Source organism: Buteo buteo, chromosome 17, assembly GCF_964188355.1.
Source record: "Buteo buteo chromosome 17, bButBut1.hap1.1, whole genome shotgun sequence".
Taxonomy (NCBI): Eukaryota; Metazoa; Chordata; class Aves; order Accipitriformes; family Accipitridae; genus Buteo; species Buteo buteo.
Genome location: NC_134187.1, coordinates 25921295 through 25943125, shown reverse-complemented (window position 1 = coordinate 25943125; position 21831 = coordinate 25921295). Strand labels below are relative to the sequence as shown.

The following is a 21831-nucleotide window of genomic DNA, read 5'->3' as shown; positions in this document are numbered from 1 at the left end:
AGAGAACATCCTTACTGGTTACTTCGTTCATTCAGTTTAATTTGGCTTTTGAAGTGCACTTCATTATGGCATGAAGTTCTCTGAGCTGAAACACAGGTAACAGGGTTTTCATTAATAGTGTCTCCTGAAAGCTATTAGAGGTAATAATCAATTCCACCAATGCCATACAAACATAATACCATCTGTGTGAAATGATTCAAAAACATTTTTGGAACACAGGAGTACTTGAAATACTCTATTCTGTATAGCAAAATTCACCTATTATTATAACTTGCTAGATTCTTTAACATATCATTTGAAAATCTTTTTTTTTTAAACAGAAATGATCCTGTGTTTTCCTCAGCGTGATCTATGAGATCAGAGTAACAAGAATCCTTTACAATGCCCTCTTTCCATAATTTTCACAGTTTCTGTTAATGTTTAGATTCCAGATGAAAGACCTCTGTCTACCTCATTTGCAAATACTATGACAAAGACAACTTCCCAGGAAAAGTTAAACACCAGACCTGCAAACACAACATAACGTAATCGTCTAGTTAAGTACAATACAGCCTAAATATTACGACATATATGGTTTCTTTCCTAAATTTATTTAACTGCAGAATTGGAAGTGCTGATTCACCATGGCAGAAGTTCAAACTTAAAATGACATTATAACAGGAGTTATAATTAATCAGACAAATGCCATTTTGGACAAGTAAACTAACTATTGCTAAAAGATGTTCATGTGCACATTATATCTTTGTAGAGAGCACTGCTTCTTTTGCTTATAAAACAAAGGTAAGTTCTTAGGCAAATGCAGCTAAAACCCCAGTTGGCTGCTCCGGGTTGTGTTCTAGACAAATCTGGAATGCCATAGAAGAAACATGCACTGTAAATGGTTGAAGCCAGTAGAGGATGCTGAAGACTTCTGATAACAAAAATAGCCACTACCACGTCTGCAACATCCTCCAAAGAGAGCATGAAAATAGAAGTAGTCCAGTTAAAAAAATCCTAAACTTGAGAAAAAAGAGAAAAACCCAAGAAAAAACATTGTCTAATTGCATGTCAGATGAACTAATGTGTCTCATTCAGGCATCTCCTACATAAGTAAGCAGCAACTAGCCCAATCCTTGCAGCACAGGGAATATGATGGGATCACACTATGCTACTGCTTCAAGGAGGCACATCTTTTGTTTTATAAGCATGTGCTGAGCCACACGAAAACTCAATGGGATGGGACAAGCAGGGCTTTCAATTATTTATGCCATTCCTATATTATAGTTTTTCTTCTAAGCCACAATCAACTCAACTATATAATTTCACATGACAAAGTTTTGTGCAAAACTTCTTAACATCATTGTTGTTTACCTCCTTCATGTTAGCCTAAACCCAGAATTTCAATAAGAATACTCAATAAAACCTGTAGAGTTTGACCTTGCTTTGTGTTGAAACTGCAGCTCTTTTAGGCACTTAAAACTTACCTTGTTTCAGGCAGGTATCTCTGAGGCTAAGCAAAACTTTTGGTAGACCACTGAAGTTTTAGGACAAGTTTTTCAGTTTTAACATGGTAGTGAGGATACTTTTAATCTGATTCTTAAATGTTTATTTCCTTTGATTTTAGGAAGTTAGTATTAAACCGAATTTTTACACTTTTCCCCTGGATTGTCCAAAATGTATTAGTTTAAAAGATATTAATTAACAGTTACTGTTAAAACAGCCAACAAAATTCCACATCATTCAGTCTACCCTTCAGGCAAACATACTCCCATTAAACTTCTCTCTCTACAATAGCTTTAAAAATAGTCATGCCATGCAGCAAAGACTATTGAAGGTCAGCAGAATCAGGCTGCCTGGAATCAGCTCCACAGGTGAAAGTCCCTCATGTCAACTATTGCCAGAGTCCTCTGCCTGAAATGAATTTGATAAAGCCTCCAGGGTGCAAATAAATCTGGTAAAATGGAATACGGGTAAAGCGTGACCTTTCAGCCAGATCAGGAAAAGAAGGATGGAAATATTCTTCTGCAGATCAAAAGGTCCCTGGGGCAGACACTATCTTTTGGTTTGGATTTGTACAATGTGTTAAGATGCAAAGGCTGGTTTTATGTTCAGTGGAAAATAATGAAGAAATACTGCCTTTATAATAGTGATATACTGACTAGCAAAGTGAGGCCCTTTTTTGATTGCAGCCTCTGGGACCACCTTTAGGCAAATATTAAATAACAGTGTTTTTAAAAATTGTGAATTTAGATGATCTTTTAAATAGTTCTGATAAGTAACTTCAATACACAAGACATAAATCACTGTAAGAAAAACATGACAATGGAACTTCTTGTCTTTGAAAAAGCCTCCAAGGTCTACAACAGAATCTCATCAACACATAATAAATCACAAAACAGTAAGAACAAGAACATAAGTATGTCTATATATAAATACATATACTTACAAGCACAATAAATCAAAAACAATGCAAAATAAATCAGCTGAAGTTGGAATTTGGTTCTGCAACTATCTTATGAATAAATTTTAAAATTAATTTTTTTTTTCCTGCTGTTGGAACAAAGGTACGGGACTTAGGAATCAAAGGAGCCTATTACAACTTTTATATCAGTGAAACTAAGACTAACAGGGCAGAATTGGCACAGGTTCATGGAGTATTTTCTTCATATTAGCTGTGAATTACTTCAGCCTTGATGCTGGAGGACAGAATGCAGCAGTTAAGACCATACCTTAAACACGCTTATGAACGAGTCTGAGAAGAGGAGCTGTATCAGCTAAAACGTACATTCTAATGCTCTCAGGAGACGAGTAAGACTGTAACTGAGAATTACATTCAGAAAAATACCGTATCAAGTCTGTAGACCATGATCCTACACTGCAGATGCCTTGTGCTGGACTTCAGTGTCATATGCTCTTGCAAGAGTGTAACTAGAGTTGTAATGCAACCTTTTGCTTATGACTCAATGAAGAAACAGAGCAAGGAATTTCTTAAAAATAAGGGAACTTTAATTAAATGACTAAGATTCAGTTTTGCTGGAACCATTGCATGACATTGTGTTTTGAGGGAGTCAGATTTATAACTAATTTATTGCCTGGATATAGTGTACTACAATTATGATAAACAAAAGCCAACAAGAGCATCTCAACAGCTGTCTCCACGAAACCCACTAGACTAGAAATTGTTCTTTTCCAACATAAGATAGCTATAAACACTCCCCACAAAGTTCCACCATCTTGTGCTTTCTTTGGCTATTCCATCTAGAACTACTGTTAAATAAATGTTAGTCCTGGTATTAAAAAAAACCTCATGAAATGTGTCTGTGTTATATTATAATGATAAGTGCACATAATTCAACACATTTTTCCTCTTATAAAACAACTTTACTTGATATGCACATTTTACTGTGCTACATAGAAGTAGTTCTTTATGATTTCACCATTTAAATAAATGGAATGTATTTTGGACTGACAGCATTTTAACCATTACAGATAAACATTGCACATAAGCTTGATTTACTGTTATGCAATAAAATATACATAAACAATTTCCTTCTCCTATAACAAGTGTGGGGATCAACTGAGACAAAGCAGGATTTCTGAAGCTTTAGCTACATAGCTCCTGTGGGACTCCCAACAGCTTAACCAACAAAAAAATCATTCATATGCAGGAGCCAGGAGGTTTTCTAGCACATACTGGTCTCATGAAACACTTATTCTTCCACTTTGTTCATATAAGGAAGACGGAACACTAATTCTTCTGTCACTACCATCCATACGTGCAATTTAACTTTCACTCATGAAAGGTTGAACACGTGCAGAGAAACCTTTTTTACTGAAGGATAAAAGTATTTAGACAGCAGTGACTGAAAACAACCATGATTTTCTAGGCATTAGGATAACATACATTACTTACCCTAGGAAAAAATATAGAAAAGCTAAAAGCTGATTATTGTTAGCATCAAGCACTCTTGCAAAGTATACGTGACCATCTGCCAGCAAGCTTGTAATGAATCATGCAGGCAAACACAATCACAGTGTAATATCACCAGAAGAGAAAAAAAGGACAAAGGCACATAAACTTAACCAGGCTTTTGCTACCGTGGAAAAAAGACCAAAATAAAACTTTGATTGTGTTTTTATATGATAACACAGCTTCCTTAAATGCTGATTTTCTAGAAATGAAACATTACAGTTCAGACAATAATGTAAAAGTAGAACGTGTTACAATTGCAGCAAGCCAGAAATCTACCAAAAGTATATCAACAGAACAATATAAACCTCTATTTCTTCCTAGCAATGAATATTGGCTGCAGAGATGACTGGGCCTGGCTCTGTTCTTCTTAATATCTACACATTAAATTCAGCTTCCTTACTCCAGGTTTTGCTTGCTCTTCTGGTGCCTTGTTATCGTGGTATTTCTCATATAAGTTTATGGAAACACATCCTAGTGTTTCTTCTCATTTAAGGATCATCTCCTCTCAAGAAACTTGGAACAAAACCCAAAAGCAAACAAACAAAAACTGCAGTTTTGGTTTATGAAATGTATTCTATGTTTATATGCCGAGAAAAGTCTGGGCTGGAATTGGCCATCCTGTCAACACTTAGCGCCTTCGTTTAGCAAAAAATTTACATTCACTCATTTTTCATTTCCATGTTAGTCCAAACCAGTTGAATGCAGAGAGGAAACTGGTGGCATACATTAAAATTACAAAGTAATTGATGAAAAGGTTTTGTGACCAAAGTGTAGCGAGGCATGGGGATCCTATTAGTGAGATCTATGAGTCCATCGTGCTGTAAGCAAGGACTACAAAGAGGTAAAAAGGAATTACAGACACAGCCTGGAGAATCAGCTGTGTAGCTAAACCAGAGCTCTTTTTAGCAGCTAATTGGGGTGCTATTTGTAACTCATTACAGGACATGATCTTGTGCTCAAGTGCATAAATCTGGTACATCAGCCAGAGAAGCCACACAGGTAGGTGGGCATCCTTCCCAGAATGGGCTCGTGAGCAATAATCAGATGCATCCATAAAATCCAGCAAGTTTCTGAAACTGTTTCATCTTGGCTGTTTTGTCTGAATACGCTACACATATCTGAATATGCTACGTACGTCTTAAAAAACATCTTTTGGATAAAGTTGGCCTTTTGACTCAGAATGCCTTTGTAAACTAACATTTAAAGGACACAGTCCACAAAAAACTTCGCTATGTCTTCCTCCTTCCAGTTTGAGCCAATTTCCCTGGTATGGAAGCAGGATGTACTTCAAGTTCTCATGTCTTCACTGGTAATAAAGGATAAAATTAGTGCCAGGCTCAACAATCTGTCTTTATTAAATAAAAATAGTCATTTGCATTCTCATCCTGAATATATAGAAGTTCCTTTCTTTCTTGTCTGTAGCAATGTATCGAATGAATATAGGGATTATTCTGAGTTTCACAGCCGTAACACAGACAACCTAACAGCAGTACAATATTAGACAGAGAAGCAGCATACGACCTGCAGAAAGCAATGGCCTGGTAGCACCTTCTTTGACCTAGTATTCAAAGTGAGACGATGCCAGGTAGGTGATTTCTGCCATCTCTAGTAACATGATTAATACTGAAAACATGATAAATGAAGGTAAATATTCTCAGGATTCCTTCTGTTAGACAAGGAGTCAAAGTGCTTAGAAAAAGCTCCATATGCATTAGCCTGCACATTATAAAATTTCTACCTGCAGCCAGAGTAAGTTTTAGTAAGTGAAACCTGTATGCAACTGTGGATTGTATTGTGCTCCTGTAGGCAGGACACCCAATTCCAATTTAATTCAAAGTTTTCAACAGTATCAAAAGTACTGAGAAAACTTGCTTCTCACTAGGTATAATGAACACATACATGCCAATAAAGAGGAGCTGAACAGTATTAGATGTATAAATAGATACAAGAAAGAAAGTCTCAAAAGCAACATCAAATCTGTAGACTATTATCAGTTTTTACATTCATATTTTGGAAATGTGAAGGAAAGATCTTACAATGAGACTTTCAGCGGAATTTACATGCCCAGGACTGCTAACTGAACTACCTAGAAATCAGGATTCTGGCTTCCAAAATCATGCTAAAAACAAAATTATGGTTTTTATTTATGTGCTGCCTTCTATTGCCATTTTGCAGAGTAACATTTTCATGCTTCTGTAACCATGAGGAAAAGAATTATTTCCCCTAAATTTAAACTGTTGTTTTTTTCTTAAATCTGATTAGTTCACAGTCCAGGATGTAACAGACCAAAATGGCTGAGTAACAGAAGGATTGGCAACACTGGTATGCCCTCAAACAAGGTAACATTTGTTTTTTACCTCAAAACTGTTGAGAAAATTTATAACAGCTGCACTTCAGCTTTCAAATATAACCTACTCATGCACATAACATATTAAAAGGCTCTTATGCTTTTCCATGCGTATGGATCAGAGATACAGTGTTACCTAAAGATGCAAAGGGGGACATACTAGGATTTTTGAAAGACTCGAAGCCTATGCTGAGTATTACCTTTGAAAATCTGACTGTCATTCACTTAGGAGCATTAAACATTTTAAAGTGTTAACCATGAAGCATTAAATAGACTAGAAAGTAGAGAATATATGACTATTCCAGCTCAGAGAAGTTGTTAAAAGTGGACCATAAAAGCTGAGACCAGAGCAGAATATAAACATTAAAAACAGAATAAAGATTTAGTAATCTCTCTGGTTTTGTTCTCTTGCCTGTATCTTTTCTTTCTGCTGGGCTTGGCAGATGTCCCACATAACAGGGGATGTCCTGTATTACACAGTCAGGTCTTGTGTCTCATATGAAAAGCATATGGGGCATGGCTTTCCACATATTTTCATAGAAACCAGGCTGTTTTTCAGATACGTAGTAAATTGGAAAAATGACACAGTGCATACATGGATAAAACCTGCATGTACAGCAGATGCAGTAGCAACTACAGTGTATTTGATGTCCACATGCAGAGCTGTTACACAGTCCCAAACTGTCCTGAATTCCAACATTTAGTATTTAGGACTCACAACTCTACTTTTATGAGAGAAGATTAACTAGGGAGGAAAAAAAAAAAAAAAGACAAGGTAAGAAACCTTCTCTCCCTTATTTCTAATTCTGAATACCTTCATTTCTGTTTGTCTTCCATTCATTAAAATTACTTCATTCCCCCAGCTGTAATATGGGGCAATACTTACTAAACCATCTGCCACTTCATTTTTTGGAAACAGATGCCTCATTCTGACATGGAAGAGCCAGCAATAAGATGGAATTTAATGAATGAGCATTTAATGAATTTATGAACATTGAGAAATCAATGAGAGGGAACCAAGTTTCACTTACTGTAAAGCCTGATTCTCATTTGGACCAGCCATGAAAGCCAATATTTTAACTAGTGGTGACACCTCTTGAAAATATTTCCAATTGTTTGTTTAACTAGTCGAGTGAATGTTTGGTGAGAAATCTGTATCTTTAAAAAAAAAATCGTCACTGTGTAAAGTTAATGCAAATGGCAACTGGTTGAGGATTCACACGTTCTGGTTTACTTTTAAAATACACTTGTATTTCAAATAAAGACAGTTCTTGGCCACTATTCATGTCATTAACAGCTTTAAAAGCCTTGGGCCATCCTCTGTGAGCAGACACAGGGTATCTGCAAATTATAATAATGAAGAACAGACCCACATTTTGTTTACTTCAGCAGCTTCTGACCATTGTGCATGCTAGACACATCAGAAAAAAGGTTCTGATTCATACTAGAAAAGCCTTCTAAATGAGACGCCCACAGTTTCCCCTTAAAGCATCATTTTTTTTCTTAGTCCTCCAGGCTATCAGTTTATTGAAATTGCTATCTTAAAAGTATGTGTTATTTTTCTTTATTGGGTGTACTGCAGTCTAAAATTGTGCGCCAGCAGTTAGGTAAGGGGTAGGCGAGTGCAGATTTTCCTCTACCCTATTGTAGAACTGGCAAGGTAAAATATATGAACACAAAGGAGCCCGCTTCACATAGAATAACTGTTCCAAACCAGAGGTTTTAGAAGTCAGAAAATAATCTGTCTCAAGTTACAAAAAAACAAGTGCAGTCTAATTGTGATGTAAACTTTGTGTCTTGTTATGTTGATGATGTCTATGAAGTGCATTTTTTACATTATTCATTGTAAACATGTTTAAATAAGTATTAAAAATCTGGAAACAAAAGTAGCAATTAAGCTATTGATAGTTGAGAATAATTTGTCTGGTTGTAAACATCTCAGCCAAGCAGATTCACATGTGAGCAATAATAGTCTACGAAGCACAGTCTCACTCTGCTGCTTTTAGTAATAGGACTAACTATATTCTTTTGCACACAACTGGTAGAATTAATAATATAAAATGAAGTTGTTCCACTATTGCAATGAAATCTAAAACCATAATAATTACCAATATTAAAACCACTGCTGCATTATATTGAAATAATTGTGTTTAGCAGTTTGCAGGCATTAGTATTAGCTTGTGGCTGACAGTTTTAATTTCATGGCTGTGAGAAAATGCAAGAATTATTTCAAATACATTAATTATATTTTTATCATCTGAAGAGGGATATTTTTTCTATAAGCACTTTTCACATGGAGGTCCAACATAAACATTTTTCTTTCTTTCAGCAAAGTGATGAGGTTTAATGAGAGAAATTAAGAGATGAAAAAGCTCATTAGGTCACTTAATTCTTACTGCAGCCAGTACAGGATTTTCCTTCACATATTTCAGTGTTTTGCCCAGCTATATTAAATTACTCATGCAACAGGGATTCCACCACTTCTCATGAGAGGAGTTTCTACAGCCTCATAGATCTTAGCCTCAAAAAATATTTCTTTATACTTGGTATGAAATTAAAACAAAGTTTAGGCCATGACTCCTAACCGTTTCCCTGCCTGCTGTAGTCCTGCCTGCAATACTTCACAGCTGGCTGAAAACTAAATCCATTGCTAGCCCATCCTTCCTCGCCATGGGCTGCAGTGGGGTTCCAGAACAGGCACTTCTTAAACATTTCGACTGATGTTTACCAAAGGTATAGTGCTCTTACCCTGGAAAAATGTGCCTACAGCATAAAAGAATTCTCTTTCCAGGCTGAATAAGCTATTTAGACCCAATTTCTTGGTGGACTGTTTTTTAATCAATTCATAGTCCAAGTGAATCTGTTATTGAAAGAGATGAGAGTCAAAACAATAGTTTAGATATAATAGTCTGAAAATTGCAATAAAATGAAAAAGTACTGCTAATATACTAACAACAGCACTTTAAGTTGAGAGAAAGAAATGCATCTGAAATCTGGAATAACCATCACTTCCTTCAGTAAGTGAAACAAGAACTTTTAGCAACAGATAAGAAATCAGATGGCTTTATCCTCAGTTCTCACCACCTTCTGCAGAAAAGTGGTTTGGAAAAGGCTCCCCTCCTTCCAGTGCCATTTACATCAGTGAGGAATTTATAGTAAGAATGAAGCCAGCATTTCTGCTGCCTAGTGAACTTCATGACATTCATTTCACCCAACTTGAGGTGCTTTCATCTAAGCTTGTTAGTCAAGAGTCCCCTTCTGATCAACAGAAATGTCTGACGCTACAAGGAAGCCTTGGGTGACCTGATCGTTGTATTTAATCAAAGAAGGCCACCTTGACTCCTGTCGTGGTTTAAGCCCAGCTGGTAACAAAGCACCATGAAGCTGCTCACTTACTCCTCCCCCCTGGCCCTGGTGGGATGGGGAGGAGAAAATACAAAGAAAGGCTCGTGGGTCGAGACAAGGACAGGGAGGGATCACTCACCACTTATGGTCACGGGCAAAAGACAGGCTCAATTTGGGGAAGAAACAAAATCACTTTACTACCAATCAAATCAAAACAAGGATAATAAGACATAAAACCAAACCTTGGAACACCTTCTCCCCACTCCTCCCTCCTTTCCAGCTCAACCCCACTCCTGGTTTTCTCTCCCTCCTCCCCCCGGCGGCGCAGGGGGACGGGGAATGGGGGTTGGGGTCAGTTCCTCACCCCTTGTCTCTGCCGCTCCTTCCTCCTCAGGGGGAGGACTCCTCACTCGGCCCCTGCTCCACCGGGGGGTCCCTCCCACAGGAGACAGTCCTTCATGAACCGCTCCAGCGTGGGTCCTTTCTGCGGGCTGCAGTCCTCCAGGCACAGCCTGCTCCAGTGCGGGCTTCCCCCTGGCGTCCCGGCCATCTTGGGGGGCATCCATCCCCCTGCTCCGGCGTGGGCTCCTCTCTCCCTGGGCTGCAGGTGGGCATCTGCTCCCCCGCTCCCCTCCCTGGGCTGGGGGGGACAGCCTGCCGTCTGGTCTCCCCACGGGCTGCAGGGGCATCCCCTCCTCCCCCGCTCCTCCTCCCCTCCTTCCTCACTCCCCTCGGGATCTGCACAGGGGTTCCTCTCCCATTCCCATCCCCTCACTCCCGGCAGGTTTTTTCCCCTTCTGAACTCTGTTCTCCCAGAGGCGCTACCGCCGTCACTGACGGGCTCGGCCTGGGCCAGCGGCGGGTCCGACTCGGAGCCGGGGAAGCTTCTGGCAGCTTCTCTCAGGAGCTGGCCCTGCGGTCCCTCCCCCGCTACCAAAACCCCACCACACAAACCCAGAACAACACCCTGTGCAAGGATACAATCTTCATTAATATAAGAGGAAAATATTCTAAACTGGCTGAGTTAGGAGATACTCTTCTAATTGTCATGGCATCATCTAGTAAATATTGTAATTTTACTGGATGCATTTTTGTTCTTGAAAATGATACTTGAGTGGGCGAACAGGCAAAGGAAGGCAGAAATTAGTAGAATAATATCAGCTGATCATTAATTTGATGAATTAGATATAGTTATTTATGTTTAAGAAAAATCCTATTCACCGGACATTGCTATTAATAACATCCCACAGGCTACAGCCAAAGCAGTAACAACTGATAATATATCATTTAACACTAAGGGTGAAGCCTTATTAGTTATTTGATCACAGATTTGAATGAAGATACTGACTTAAAAAGCAAGTGAGAACATACAACTACAAGCAAGACCTTCTATAATCAAGATTAAACTGAAACTAGTAAGCTAAGATTGAACTGTTTGATATGGTTTGTAAATCTAAGTCAGCCTGGCTGTGGCTAGCCTGAATGGGGATTCGCGGTCAAACAATATAGACATCAGCAATGACAGTCTGAATTTCCTATACATGTCTTTCTAGTGGGACAAAAGAAAGATTTTCAAATATTTGAATTTCCTCTGTGTAGTGAAACTACTAAAGTAATAATTCAGATTTAGATAAAGTGAAAGACCAGTACGAGGAGTTTCTAATTGGTTTGTGTTGGGACAAAAATATACCATTTTAATGATAGGATACTCAGAAGAGATTTGATCTTCTGTACACATTCCACTGGAGATGGAGGATTATCTTTCTAGCAAATGATTTATTTGGAGAGATAAAGAACTCAGCCAGTTACTGAGCCAGTGAGGTACTTATGTTAATATTTACACAGCGATAGGAGTTTTGCTAGATGGTTGTACGGAGGCAAGGAGTCCAAGCTCAAAGGAGCCCTAATCTTAATACAAGTATGCAGGTAACCTTTCTCCTGTCCCATCATGGGTTCTGATGTCTCACTAACCAGGGAAAAAAATACTGTAGTTCCTTCCTTTGCTCATACAGCAGTAAGACCACCAACAAAAAGAATGCCCAGTTTTTTGTGGTAGAATGAGCAAGAGGGTGGGCACTATTTTTGAGAACTATTACTGAACTATGTTTATTAGTATTGAAAAAAGCAAGGATTTAGCTTTATGGAGTGCAAAAATAGTTTGCAGTTGCTCTCTCCTCTTCAAATTACACATCCATAATACAGTTCAACAAATATGAATATATGAAAATATGCTGCAAATATTTTTCTTGCACTCTCCATAAAAAGGTTAGTGTATGTACTGTATTTTTTTCTTGAGGGAAACAGATGTCAGGAACTAGGTACCTTACTGTTGCCATAAATGTCCTCTCTCTCTCTGAAAGCTTTGTTTATTCCTCTTACACAGTTTCTCACTTCCTTTTCATTCTCTCTTTGACATCAGTTTATCTTTGAATTCAGATTCTTAACTTGAACATGCTCTTCGGAAGTATGACATGCTGTTATTATCAAATAAGTGTGCTATTACCAGATGAGAGAACCTTCCGCTAACCTGAATGACTGCTTACAAGAGGAAGGGTTTAAATCACATGGACTGAGGTTATTTGTAAGGCTAGATTACTGTCAACTGCTTAGACATTTTAAAAATACATTCCTTTAAACAAATGGCATATGCATTTTTCTTTAAGATGTCAGTAAGGCAGATTTCTCATTTTCCAAAAGCCTTCTGGATTCTTTCACAGTCTGCTGCCTTTTCACATCAACATAATAAAACGTTCACATTACACAACGAAAGTCAAAACCTCACATAAAGGTTTTAGGCTTAAATTATCCAAATGCACAAAACTGTAATTAAAAAGACATTTTTCAAAGAGCACATAAACTGTATATGAGCATGTAGAGTAAGACTATCTGTTAATTTTTTCACTGTAATTCAATAACAAAGAGTAAATATACATGTGCTATAGAAACAATTTTTAAAAACTGGTTTTAAAGGCCTCATTAGAGCTAGTTGCTACACATAGCATGCAAGTTATTTCATTCAGTTTCAAACCAACGGTAACCTGTTTAAAAAAGTGCTGTATTATGTTTTGCCCAGTGTAGGAGGTAGACAGGGCACAGCACTTAACGCTGTCAAAGATATTCAGCAGTCCAACTGTAAGATCCTTAACATTAGCTGTAATTTCCATGTTAGTTTTGAACTCATGCTATTTGAGTTTAAGACGTAATTACACTTGTTACCAGCTAAAGTTTGCTGTCACCACGTAACTCCGAAGAGAATGAGCACAGCCTTTAGGCACCATAGCCAAACAATGTAAAAATGTTAAGGAGGAAGGACATACAGCAACTATTCTTCGTAATCCTGGGACTCACTTCCTACTTCTGTATGTGGATGATTTATCTTTCAAAGATTTAGAATAACATTCATTGTTAAAAAACAGTCACAGTGAAAGAAACTACCAGCTGTCCTACAAATAGGAACTTCATTAATGCATTGTGAGAATCTTCTTAGAAATCTGCATACATTATTTGTATAGATCACAGTTCTATAGATATTTGTGTATTCTACTTCAGATATCCCTTGAAAATTTGGATTGATAAAGGAAATCACTAGAAAAGTAGTGAAACAGTAAAAACGGAGAACATTTTGCATTTAAGGTGGTTTTGGAATGTGGAAATGATAATGACAGGAATTTCGAAAAACATTCATTTGTGTTATCGTTGTTGCTCAAGGTGTGATACCACAAAGTCCCAATCTAAATTAACATGACCAATTATATTTTAGGTGTGGTGGCTACAACATACTAAGCCTATACACATATAAGTATGTATATATGTAAGTATATAATTTATTTTAATGTTAATATAATTTCAGTCAAAAAGCCTTGAGCAGATGTTATATAACAAAAGTGGGATATCAAAATAAGTCTATAAGTGGAAGATATGGTCACGTTAAATGTCAGATTAACTGAGAAAAGACATCCCAAGTATAACCAAGACAGTCCAAGAAAGCCAGTCCAGTCAGTGCCTGCAAAGTAAGCAATGAAGCTGATATATTTGGTAGGAGAGGTGCTGAATTTAGAGCTTCCAAAAATGAAAACCAATTAGAAGCAATTAAGTAGATAGTCTGCTTGTGTGAAGCTCTGGCAGTTGTCTAACAATTCTTACGAAAATAAAGTTGAATGTAATTTCCTAAGAGAGGCAGAACTAATACAATAAGCTTTAAAAGCAAGTCACATTTCAAGTGTTACAGAGGAACCAGAGAGAATGTGTCAATAATGAGGATCACTATAGGAATTTGAGAGACATTAATAAATGCACAGCATCAAAAAAGGGAGAAAATAAATGCCAAAGGAATATAAACATAACTTGCAGATTATAGATTTAAATGCATTGAAGGATGGTGGCAGTATCAACTGTGGAAGAGAAAAAGGGGCTAGCATGCAAGCATTGCTGAGGGAAGATACTGGAGTCTGGTTTTGGTCACATTATGCTTCCACTAATGGCGTGACATCCACAAAAAATACCGTGTACTGAAATGATGGATTGGATGCTACAAGGCAAGATGGGAACAAACAGACTGAGTCACCAAGACAGAGTGGTAACTGAAATTTTTAGGGGATCAGATTGTTGACCTCTTGTCCCTTCAGCAAAAGTACAATGTGAGAATTACTGGATAAATGCCGTCCCTTGGAAGGAAGGGCACTCGAAGGAGACGTGAGGGAACGTCAGAGACGGAACATAAAGATGACTCTGAATTCACAAGATGTTACACCAGATGTTCTGAGTGATTAGAAATAAGCAGCAGCTGAGAAAGTGAGGGGAATCCTGAGATTTTGTTAAAGAAGTCATGAGAGACCGGTGGAGAGGTTCAGACTGAATAACAAGGATAATAGGCAGATGGTGGGGAAAGGAGGAATGATTGGTAAGATATTACCATTAATTTTAGAAGTGCTAAGGAACTGAACTATGGGTCTTGATGAAAACAATTTGTTTTGCCTTATCAGAAAACATAATAATCTGACACTCCTGCCTTTCAAAGAGAGTGTAAGATCTCAAAACAGGTTAAGATTTTCAGCAGACTAAAAATCTAGTAGGCTCCAAGATCCTGTTCCCTGTTTTTTAAGTTACGAGTTCATAAGTCTTGTCCTTGTTGACATTTGTTCCTGAGAAACATGCTAAAATACTCCCAGTGAAAGAAAATATTTTGAAGCCAGCAAATGGAACTACCATAAACTAATATTAAAGTACCAGGAACCAAAGGTGGGGACTTAACATTGAGTGTCAAAATGTGAGGAATGTAAATACCAGGAATATATGAAATGCTTCATTAATTTATTCCAAGTTTCAGATAATTTTTCGTCTCAGGTTTGAAGTTCCATATTCTCATTTATATACATAGATCAAATATCCCTATAAGGATGCAGCACCAAACCCTACTTGTTTACATTGTTCTGCTTTTATTTTGCACATATTTCATTACGTATTTTTCCCTTGCTAAAACAAGAAAACTGCTGAAATGAGAACTCGCTTATCTACTAAATCAACATCTTGAAAGTTTTAGGTGGCAAAGTCTGCAGATAGCGGACTAATGCCAAGTCAACATTTTCTTACATTACCTCAAAAACTTTTATGCTTCCTTTTCCATCAGAGATCTCACGAGATCTCTGTATTTGCCTGTCAAACAGAAGCTGTGCAGCTGTAAGTAAAATGATAATTGGAAAGATAATGTTAGTGGTATTCAGGCATCCCTCTCAAAGCAGCTTAGTCATATGCTGTTATGGAATAAAAACTGGATTGGCTGAGTAAGGGAATTTACTGTTTCCCAGGAAAGGAAATTGCCTGCAACACATCTGGCAAAACGTTCTAAATGTTTGGTTTTGACAAAATATACATTTCAGCTCTTCTTATAAGGTGAGTTCTGTAGAGTGAGTATCTTCTTTCTAAAAAGGGAAAGATCTAATTTGTACTTTAAATATACCAAGCCACCATTTGTTATTTTATGTCAAATACTATATACACTCCACTATAAAGCAAGCAGGAAATCACAGGCTAAGCAGCTATATTTCAGTTTGCAGAATAAATGTACCACTCCGTATCGACAGCAGAAATAAAAGATGAAGAGAAAAAAGAACATGAAAAAAACACTGGGAGGAAGCAACTGGTCTGAATTACAACTTTTACTCAATTTCATACTGGCATATATAAGATTCCATGCCAAATTATTTACATTCCTTCCTACTTCAACATGTCTAACAATGAGATGTTCCTTCTCATAATTGACAGGAGACAGATCTTCTCTGTCATTCAGTTTTTCTGGAATAAGCCCTGCCCTGCCCTGCGAGCAGACTTGTTATTATGCCTCTGAGGCTCAGTAAAAAGGCTGTATTCAGGCATCTTCCTTCCTCCTCCTCAGTTTTCAAGGACAAAAATGTATTTAACTTGCCTTACTTTTCACACCAGTTTTCTAAATTTAGCTGTTACTACTTTCTTTCCCCCTGAACTCTGACTGGCTTTGACTCCCTGGGGAAGCAGAGAAGACCACTTCCTCCTCCACAGCTGGGAAAGCTGCTCCCAAAGGGATAGAAAGGGTGAAGGATCACAGTCAAATGCTCCAAAAGATGCACCAAATACGGCACCATCCTGTAGTGAAGGGTTAAAGGGATGTATATTTATTTTGTTGGCAAGGTGAACGCTCACTAACTTTCTTGGGCAGTGGGAAAAAGCACTTCATTAAAGCAGTAGGAGCCTGTTGGACCCAGATGGGGAAACAGCAGAATCCTCCCTCAGTTATATGTGTGTGTGTGTGTTGGGGGTTGTATTTCAGTTATTGCCCCTACAGCCTGGAATTATCAAGGAAAAGCTGGGGAACACACTACCGTGGTGAACCTCAAGGTGTTACTTCAAGAGCTAGATGAGAAGCACAGCCAAGGAGCCAACTGGTGGTGCCTGCTGTGCTGGTAAGGGTTTGCCATTAGTCATTTGTTGTCACTTCTCAGAATACCTCCACTTTCCATACCTTTTCCTGGAACTGCTGACAGCTGCCATAGCAACTGGCCATTCGTTCATTCATTCATTCAAAAAAACCCCAACACTCCAAACTAAAAAAAAAACAACCCAAAAACCCCAACCCCCAAAACCCCCAAACCACAAAAAACCCCAACCCAGCCAAAAAACCCCAGTAAAAGGTGAACTAGTTTCTCTTTCCAGTATTCATACAACCACAGTTCTCCCTAGTGGAGGTCCAAGATACAGCAAGCCTTGTCAGGCAGCCTCAAGTTCAGTTTTGTTCCTGGCCCCATTACGGCTCAATGGCCTCCCAGGGTCACGCGTGGGTCTTTTCTAAAGGAAAAGAGACTCCAGTTCAAACCTTTAGAGACACTCCAGCCTCTCCTCAAAACCCCAGCAAAACCGAGCTGCCAGATTACGTTGGTGATCTGGCTCACTGGTGTGGCATACAGGTGGTAAGCTTCATAGCAATTCAAAAACTATTGATTTAATCAAGCCTCTCATGGAGATCCTCTCTAATGAATTCTCCGCATCCCTTAAATCTTGTCTTTTTATATACCTACAGTCCCTTGAGTAGAGGTCTAATGATTAAAATGAAAACTTCTAAAAGACTACACTGGTCAGGCTCACCTTTACCTTTAATATATAACTAAAGAATTAAAAAAATCCATGCATATATACTCAGAAAAATTAAGATTATCCTCCAGTTCTTCCTCATTAGGAGGCAGATACTTTCAGGGCTGGAGCAATCTTACTTTTGGCACTACTCTATTGAGGGCCCTGTATTTTTGGGGCTAGCTGTGAGAGCAAAAGCAAGCAGGGGACAGACCGATTTAAAGACAAGTACAAGTCATAATAGGAAATTCTCATTTAATTTAGCAAATTAATTAAAAATACTCAAATAAGAGAAAATACTGAATTTGAATGTCTGGTTAGATACCCAGAAAAGCTTCACACAGTCTAGTGTATAAATCTAAACCTACATGCTGTCTTCATTGGATGATAGCAGGTTTCTCAACTACCTTGCAAAAGACTGTTATTCACATGGAATTAAACAGTCTTTCAAAGACTTCAATACATCAAAAAGTAGAAATCAGTATCCAAAAAGCTTTTGAACAATTAACAATGCAGGTAGTCGTCACATTAACTTGCTTTGCTATTGCAATACAAAGTTGAAGGGATGGAGAATGCATAATTTATATGCCAAACCCTCCAAATATGTACGTTTTGTAGCATATAATCTTGACCGTATCCCAAGTTACAAACATATTCCTCCATTTCCTCTGGCTGGAAGGATGAACAATGGCAGATGAATACTCCACAGGGGAAAAAATCTGACAAATTAGTTCCACAGGTCAAAGTCCAAGTATAATTAGAATCTTTCTGGAAGTCTCCAGAATTGAATTCTAGAGATTTTCCTTTCTGGAGGTAACTATGTAGTATGTAAAGAAGTCCCAACAGCTTCCAACAATGTAAGGCATGCATTTTAGCTGCTACAACTATTTTTGACAGCCCCTGAACACAACTTCCACAATGTAAAAAGTAAAAGCCACACTCTATGAAATATAGCAAGTTGTATAAGAAAGTCTGTCCTAAGAGATCCTGAGGCACGCTGGGATTTTCCTTGTATAAGAGAAACTTTGGTCTGTAATTCATGTTAGTTTGCCTAGCATGGTATTCCCTTTGTTTATTTTAATTAAGAAAAATCTATAGCTTCCAGATCCAGACCGAGCAAAACTCTCAGGCAGTTCGTCTTCAGGAGTCAGCATCTTAGCGTGCTGGTTTCAAGAAGACATTTTCTAAAACAGAGAAGTAATCTTTTCCAAAATTTCAGTGGAAGCAACTCTTTCCCAGGCTTTGGTAAGTTAGTTGGTTAGTAATTTTCTGCTTTTTCAAGCTCACCGATCATCGCAGAGAACATGGGAGTGGGAAGTAGGGGGAAGCTCCTTTTTACTCTTACATATACGTTTCAAGTACTTGCTTTATTAGAGTTTCCCTCACCTTTTACAGGTGTTTCCCACTTCCAAGGGCACAGAATTGGGCTAGCAAGAGCTGATGGGGTAACTGCTCTTCAGCCATGCCGTTTCCTGGGGCATGCCTTACTGCCACCGCCTCTGGATAGTTAGTGCCTCTTCCAGTCCCAGCTGACTTGTGATTTGTAACTCTTGTTAAGCTTAGCACTTCCAAAGCTAGCCATTTAATACGGACCAAAAAAGCCTTAAAAAAAAAAAAAAAAGCTTGAAAACACTTAACTCTTGAAAGGCATGCCAAAAAAAAGAGTATTCGTCTCAGAGATTCAGTAAAACACAAAGTCTGTGTTCAGCTGAAAACTTTTAATTAACCCCCGTCTCTTGTTCTCTCTGCAAGGACATGCCCAAGCCTGCTTTTGTACGCTTAGGACAGGGTCTTTTGCTGTAATTACACAATGCGTTGAACACAAATGAAATTACATCTTGGTCCAGCACATTTAAAAAAAAAAAAATTTTTTTAAGAACAAACAAGCCCAGGAACTTGGGTTTTTTGGGGGATGGAGAGTGTTGAAAAAGGATTACCACCACGAATAATTTAGCAGCCTAGTCGGAGGCTGTCGGAACTGATTGCTCTGTCTAGGAAATTCTCAATTAGAGCCGTGCTGCTGGAATTCACCGGGCTCCCCCCCCCCGCGCCCCGGGCTGTCCCGTCCCCCCGCACCGCTCCGCGCTGGCGGAGCCGGGGGGGGGGGGGCGGAGCAGCCCCCCTCCCCATGCCTGCCCGCTCTTCTCAACTTCTGCTAGGAGGGGAGGGAAGCGGCTGAGCGGGGAGGGAGCAGCAAAAAAAAAAAAAAAAAAAAAAAGAACCTCACGCCTGGGGGTGGGGGGGGCCGGGCGGGGCCGCGTCCCCCAGCTGGGGGTTTGTCCTTCCCGCATCTGACAGCTCGGGGCACGGCGGCCGGGGGGGGGGGGGAGAAGCCGGTTCGTCTGCAGTTTGGCAGCAGGACAGTCCCGTCCCGTGTCCCCCCCCGTCCCCCCTCCATGGCAGCCGGGCGCTCCCTCCCCGCGACCGTTCACTAAGGGCCGGGCTCGCACGGAGGGGGCACGGCGGAGCTCTCGGGGCTCCCGGCGGAATTAAAATGCAGCTGACCGCCTACTTCTTCTGGGGCTGCGGCGTCTTCTTAGCTTCGGGATACAACTCCTTCAGTAAGAGCATGGAGGCCGTAGGCAAGAAGCAGTACCAGGTCCAGCACGGGGCGTGCAGCTACACCTTCCTCCTGCCCGAGACCGAGAACTGCCGCCCCGCCGCCTCCTTCGTGTCCAACGCGGTGCAGAGGGATGCGCCCCTGGACTACGACGACTCGGTCCAGAGGCTGCAGCTGCTCGAGAACATCATGGAGAACAACACGCAGTGGCTGATGAAGGTAGGATAAGGCCGTTTCTAGCCCCAAAATCTCGTTCGCGACATCCCGTCGTCAATTTTTTTTTTTTTTTTTCCCTTCTAACAGTTCCTAAATTCACAAAACGCGTCCTCCATCTGAGGCAAATTTCCGAATTGCCTTTCAATCAAAAAGTTGTTTTGCAGCCCGAGGACACAATTTTTACTGACGAGAAAGGAACAGAGAACTGCACAGCTCGTGCTTTAAAGTTTGTCATTACATCTGAGCTGCTCGGGCAAATAGTAATTACACACGCAGGCAGGCTGCGAGCATGTCTGAAATTTCTGACGGGAAAGAACCAGCTACTAATTTTATAACTGACAGGGGGCTATTTTATCTCTGTTTAAAGACTGCAGAATGTACCTTTTTCTGAGGCATGTGGGAAAGATGTTATCTGAAAGATGATTTCAAAACCTGCATGCAGAAATTAACATATTAAGCCCCACTGGTAAAGAATTGTAATTCTAAGCAAAGACTGCAAGCCTGACTTGTACTGAAATTAGCCTAGTGAAGTGATAGAATTTCAAGAAAGTTCATTAGCGGATATCCTTTGCATCCTGTAACATTTCCACTCAAACATACAATATTCAAGGGAAAAATATTCTGGAAAAGGTGTTGCAGATGCCATGTAGCTTCCTTTAATGCAATTCCATTGCAGCTAAGGGAAAATGACATGTTTATTGCCAAAGTGGCAACATTTGTAAAGTTAGACCTGAAACAGCAGAAAAAAATTTCATAGCGCATATATTCTTCATATCACTGCGGAATAAACCTGATCACTAGTCCACATTTTTATAGAAACTCATTTGATTCTAAATGCTATACAGTTCAATGGATTTTGATTTAATCAACCTTTATTTCACGGGTACCCAAAAAAGTGTGATAGTATAGTTTAATTGCATAGCAAATTTACGAGTGTTTATGTATCATACCAAGATGCCTATCTTCCAAGCAATAAATATTTTGAGGATGTAACTGAGCTGTTGACACAGTATCTCCAAGTGTTCTAGTGATGTCATAACGTTTTTTTCATAAAGAAAGAAGTATTAGTGGTGAACAGAGAGAATTCACAATTCTCTACAATGAGTAGCCACTTCTTACACGACTATAAAATAATTTTGCATGAGGGCTCACTTCTCTCATCGCCTACAAAGTTACAGAACTAGCATGATACAACCAAAGAAACCTGCTGGGGAATTTGTGTAAGAATGAGAAGTCACACTTCAAAGCAGAAAGCATAGTGTTTTCATCTACCTGAAAATGAACCTTGAAGCTTAAATCCAAAATGCATACACTTCAAGGCTGCAATGTGGGCCTCTAATCTGTCTTTATAGGTTTAGGATGCTTAATTTAGACAACCCAGTGTCAGTTCAGTACCTTTTGTTTTTTTAATCTCACAGGCAAACATCCTTCCCTCCACATACTTACTTACCTTTCTACTTAGTAATTTACAGTCCTCACTATTGTAATGTTAGGACCAACATTAACAGATGTGCAATGCAGGATGAAAAACACACAAAGCAAAACAGTCTAATCTACCCAGCTGCTAAGCAATTTCCTAACATAAATAGTAAAATCACACACAAGACTCCAGTGCTAAATGCCACTTACGTAGGCAAACACAGTATCGTAAGTGGCATCAGGTAAACAGAGACCAGTAAGCAAATTCCAGCACCCTTATTTAGTAAAAACTATGCTTTTTCCTGTTAGTCCCTGGGAAATCAGTTACAAGAGGAATAGGATAAGTATATCTAACCCATTCTTTGGGGGATCAAAAGGCAGATTCTGTTTTAC

At 39.1% G+C, this 21831-nt stretch overlaps 2 protein-coding genes across 5 annotated transcripts in view; one reads left to right on the top strand and one right to left on the bottom strand.

The window, feature by feature from the left end:
* MCPH1 (microcephalin 1) overlaps positions 1–21831 on the bottom strand; it is a 129776-nt gene that overhangs the window by 16422 nt on the left and 91523 nt on the right. The gene's annotated exons all lie outside the window — the stretch shown is intronic.
* Positions 19611–21831, top strand: part of ANGPT2 (angiopoietin 2) — a 43842-nt gene continuing 41621 nt past the window's right edge. Inside the window, exon 1 of one of the 2 annotated variants that reach the window (XM_075049266.1) lies at positions 19611–20022. In XM_075049266.1, the coding sequence (XP_074905367.1) occupies positions 19738–20022 (285 nt within the window). In that variant the 5' untranslated portion in view covers positions 19611–19737. The remainder of the gene's footprint in view (positions 20023–21831) is intronic. The other variant, XM_075049267.1, reaches the window with a different exon arrangement.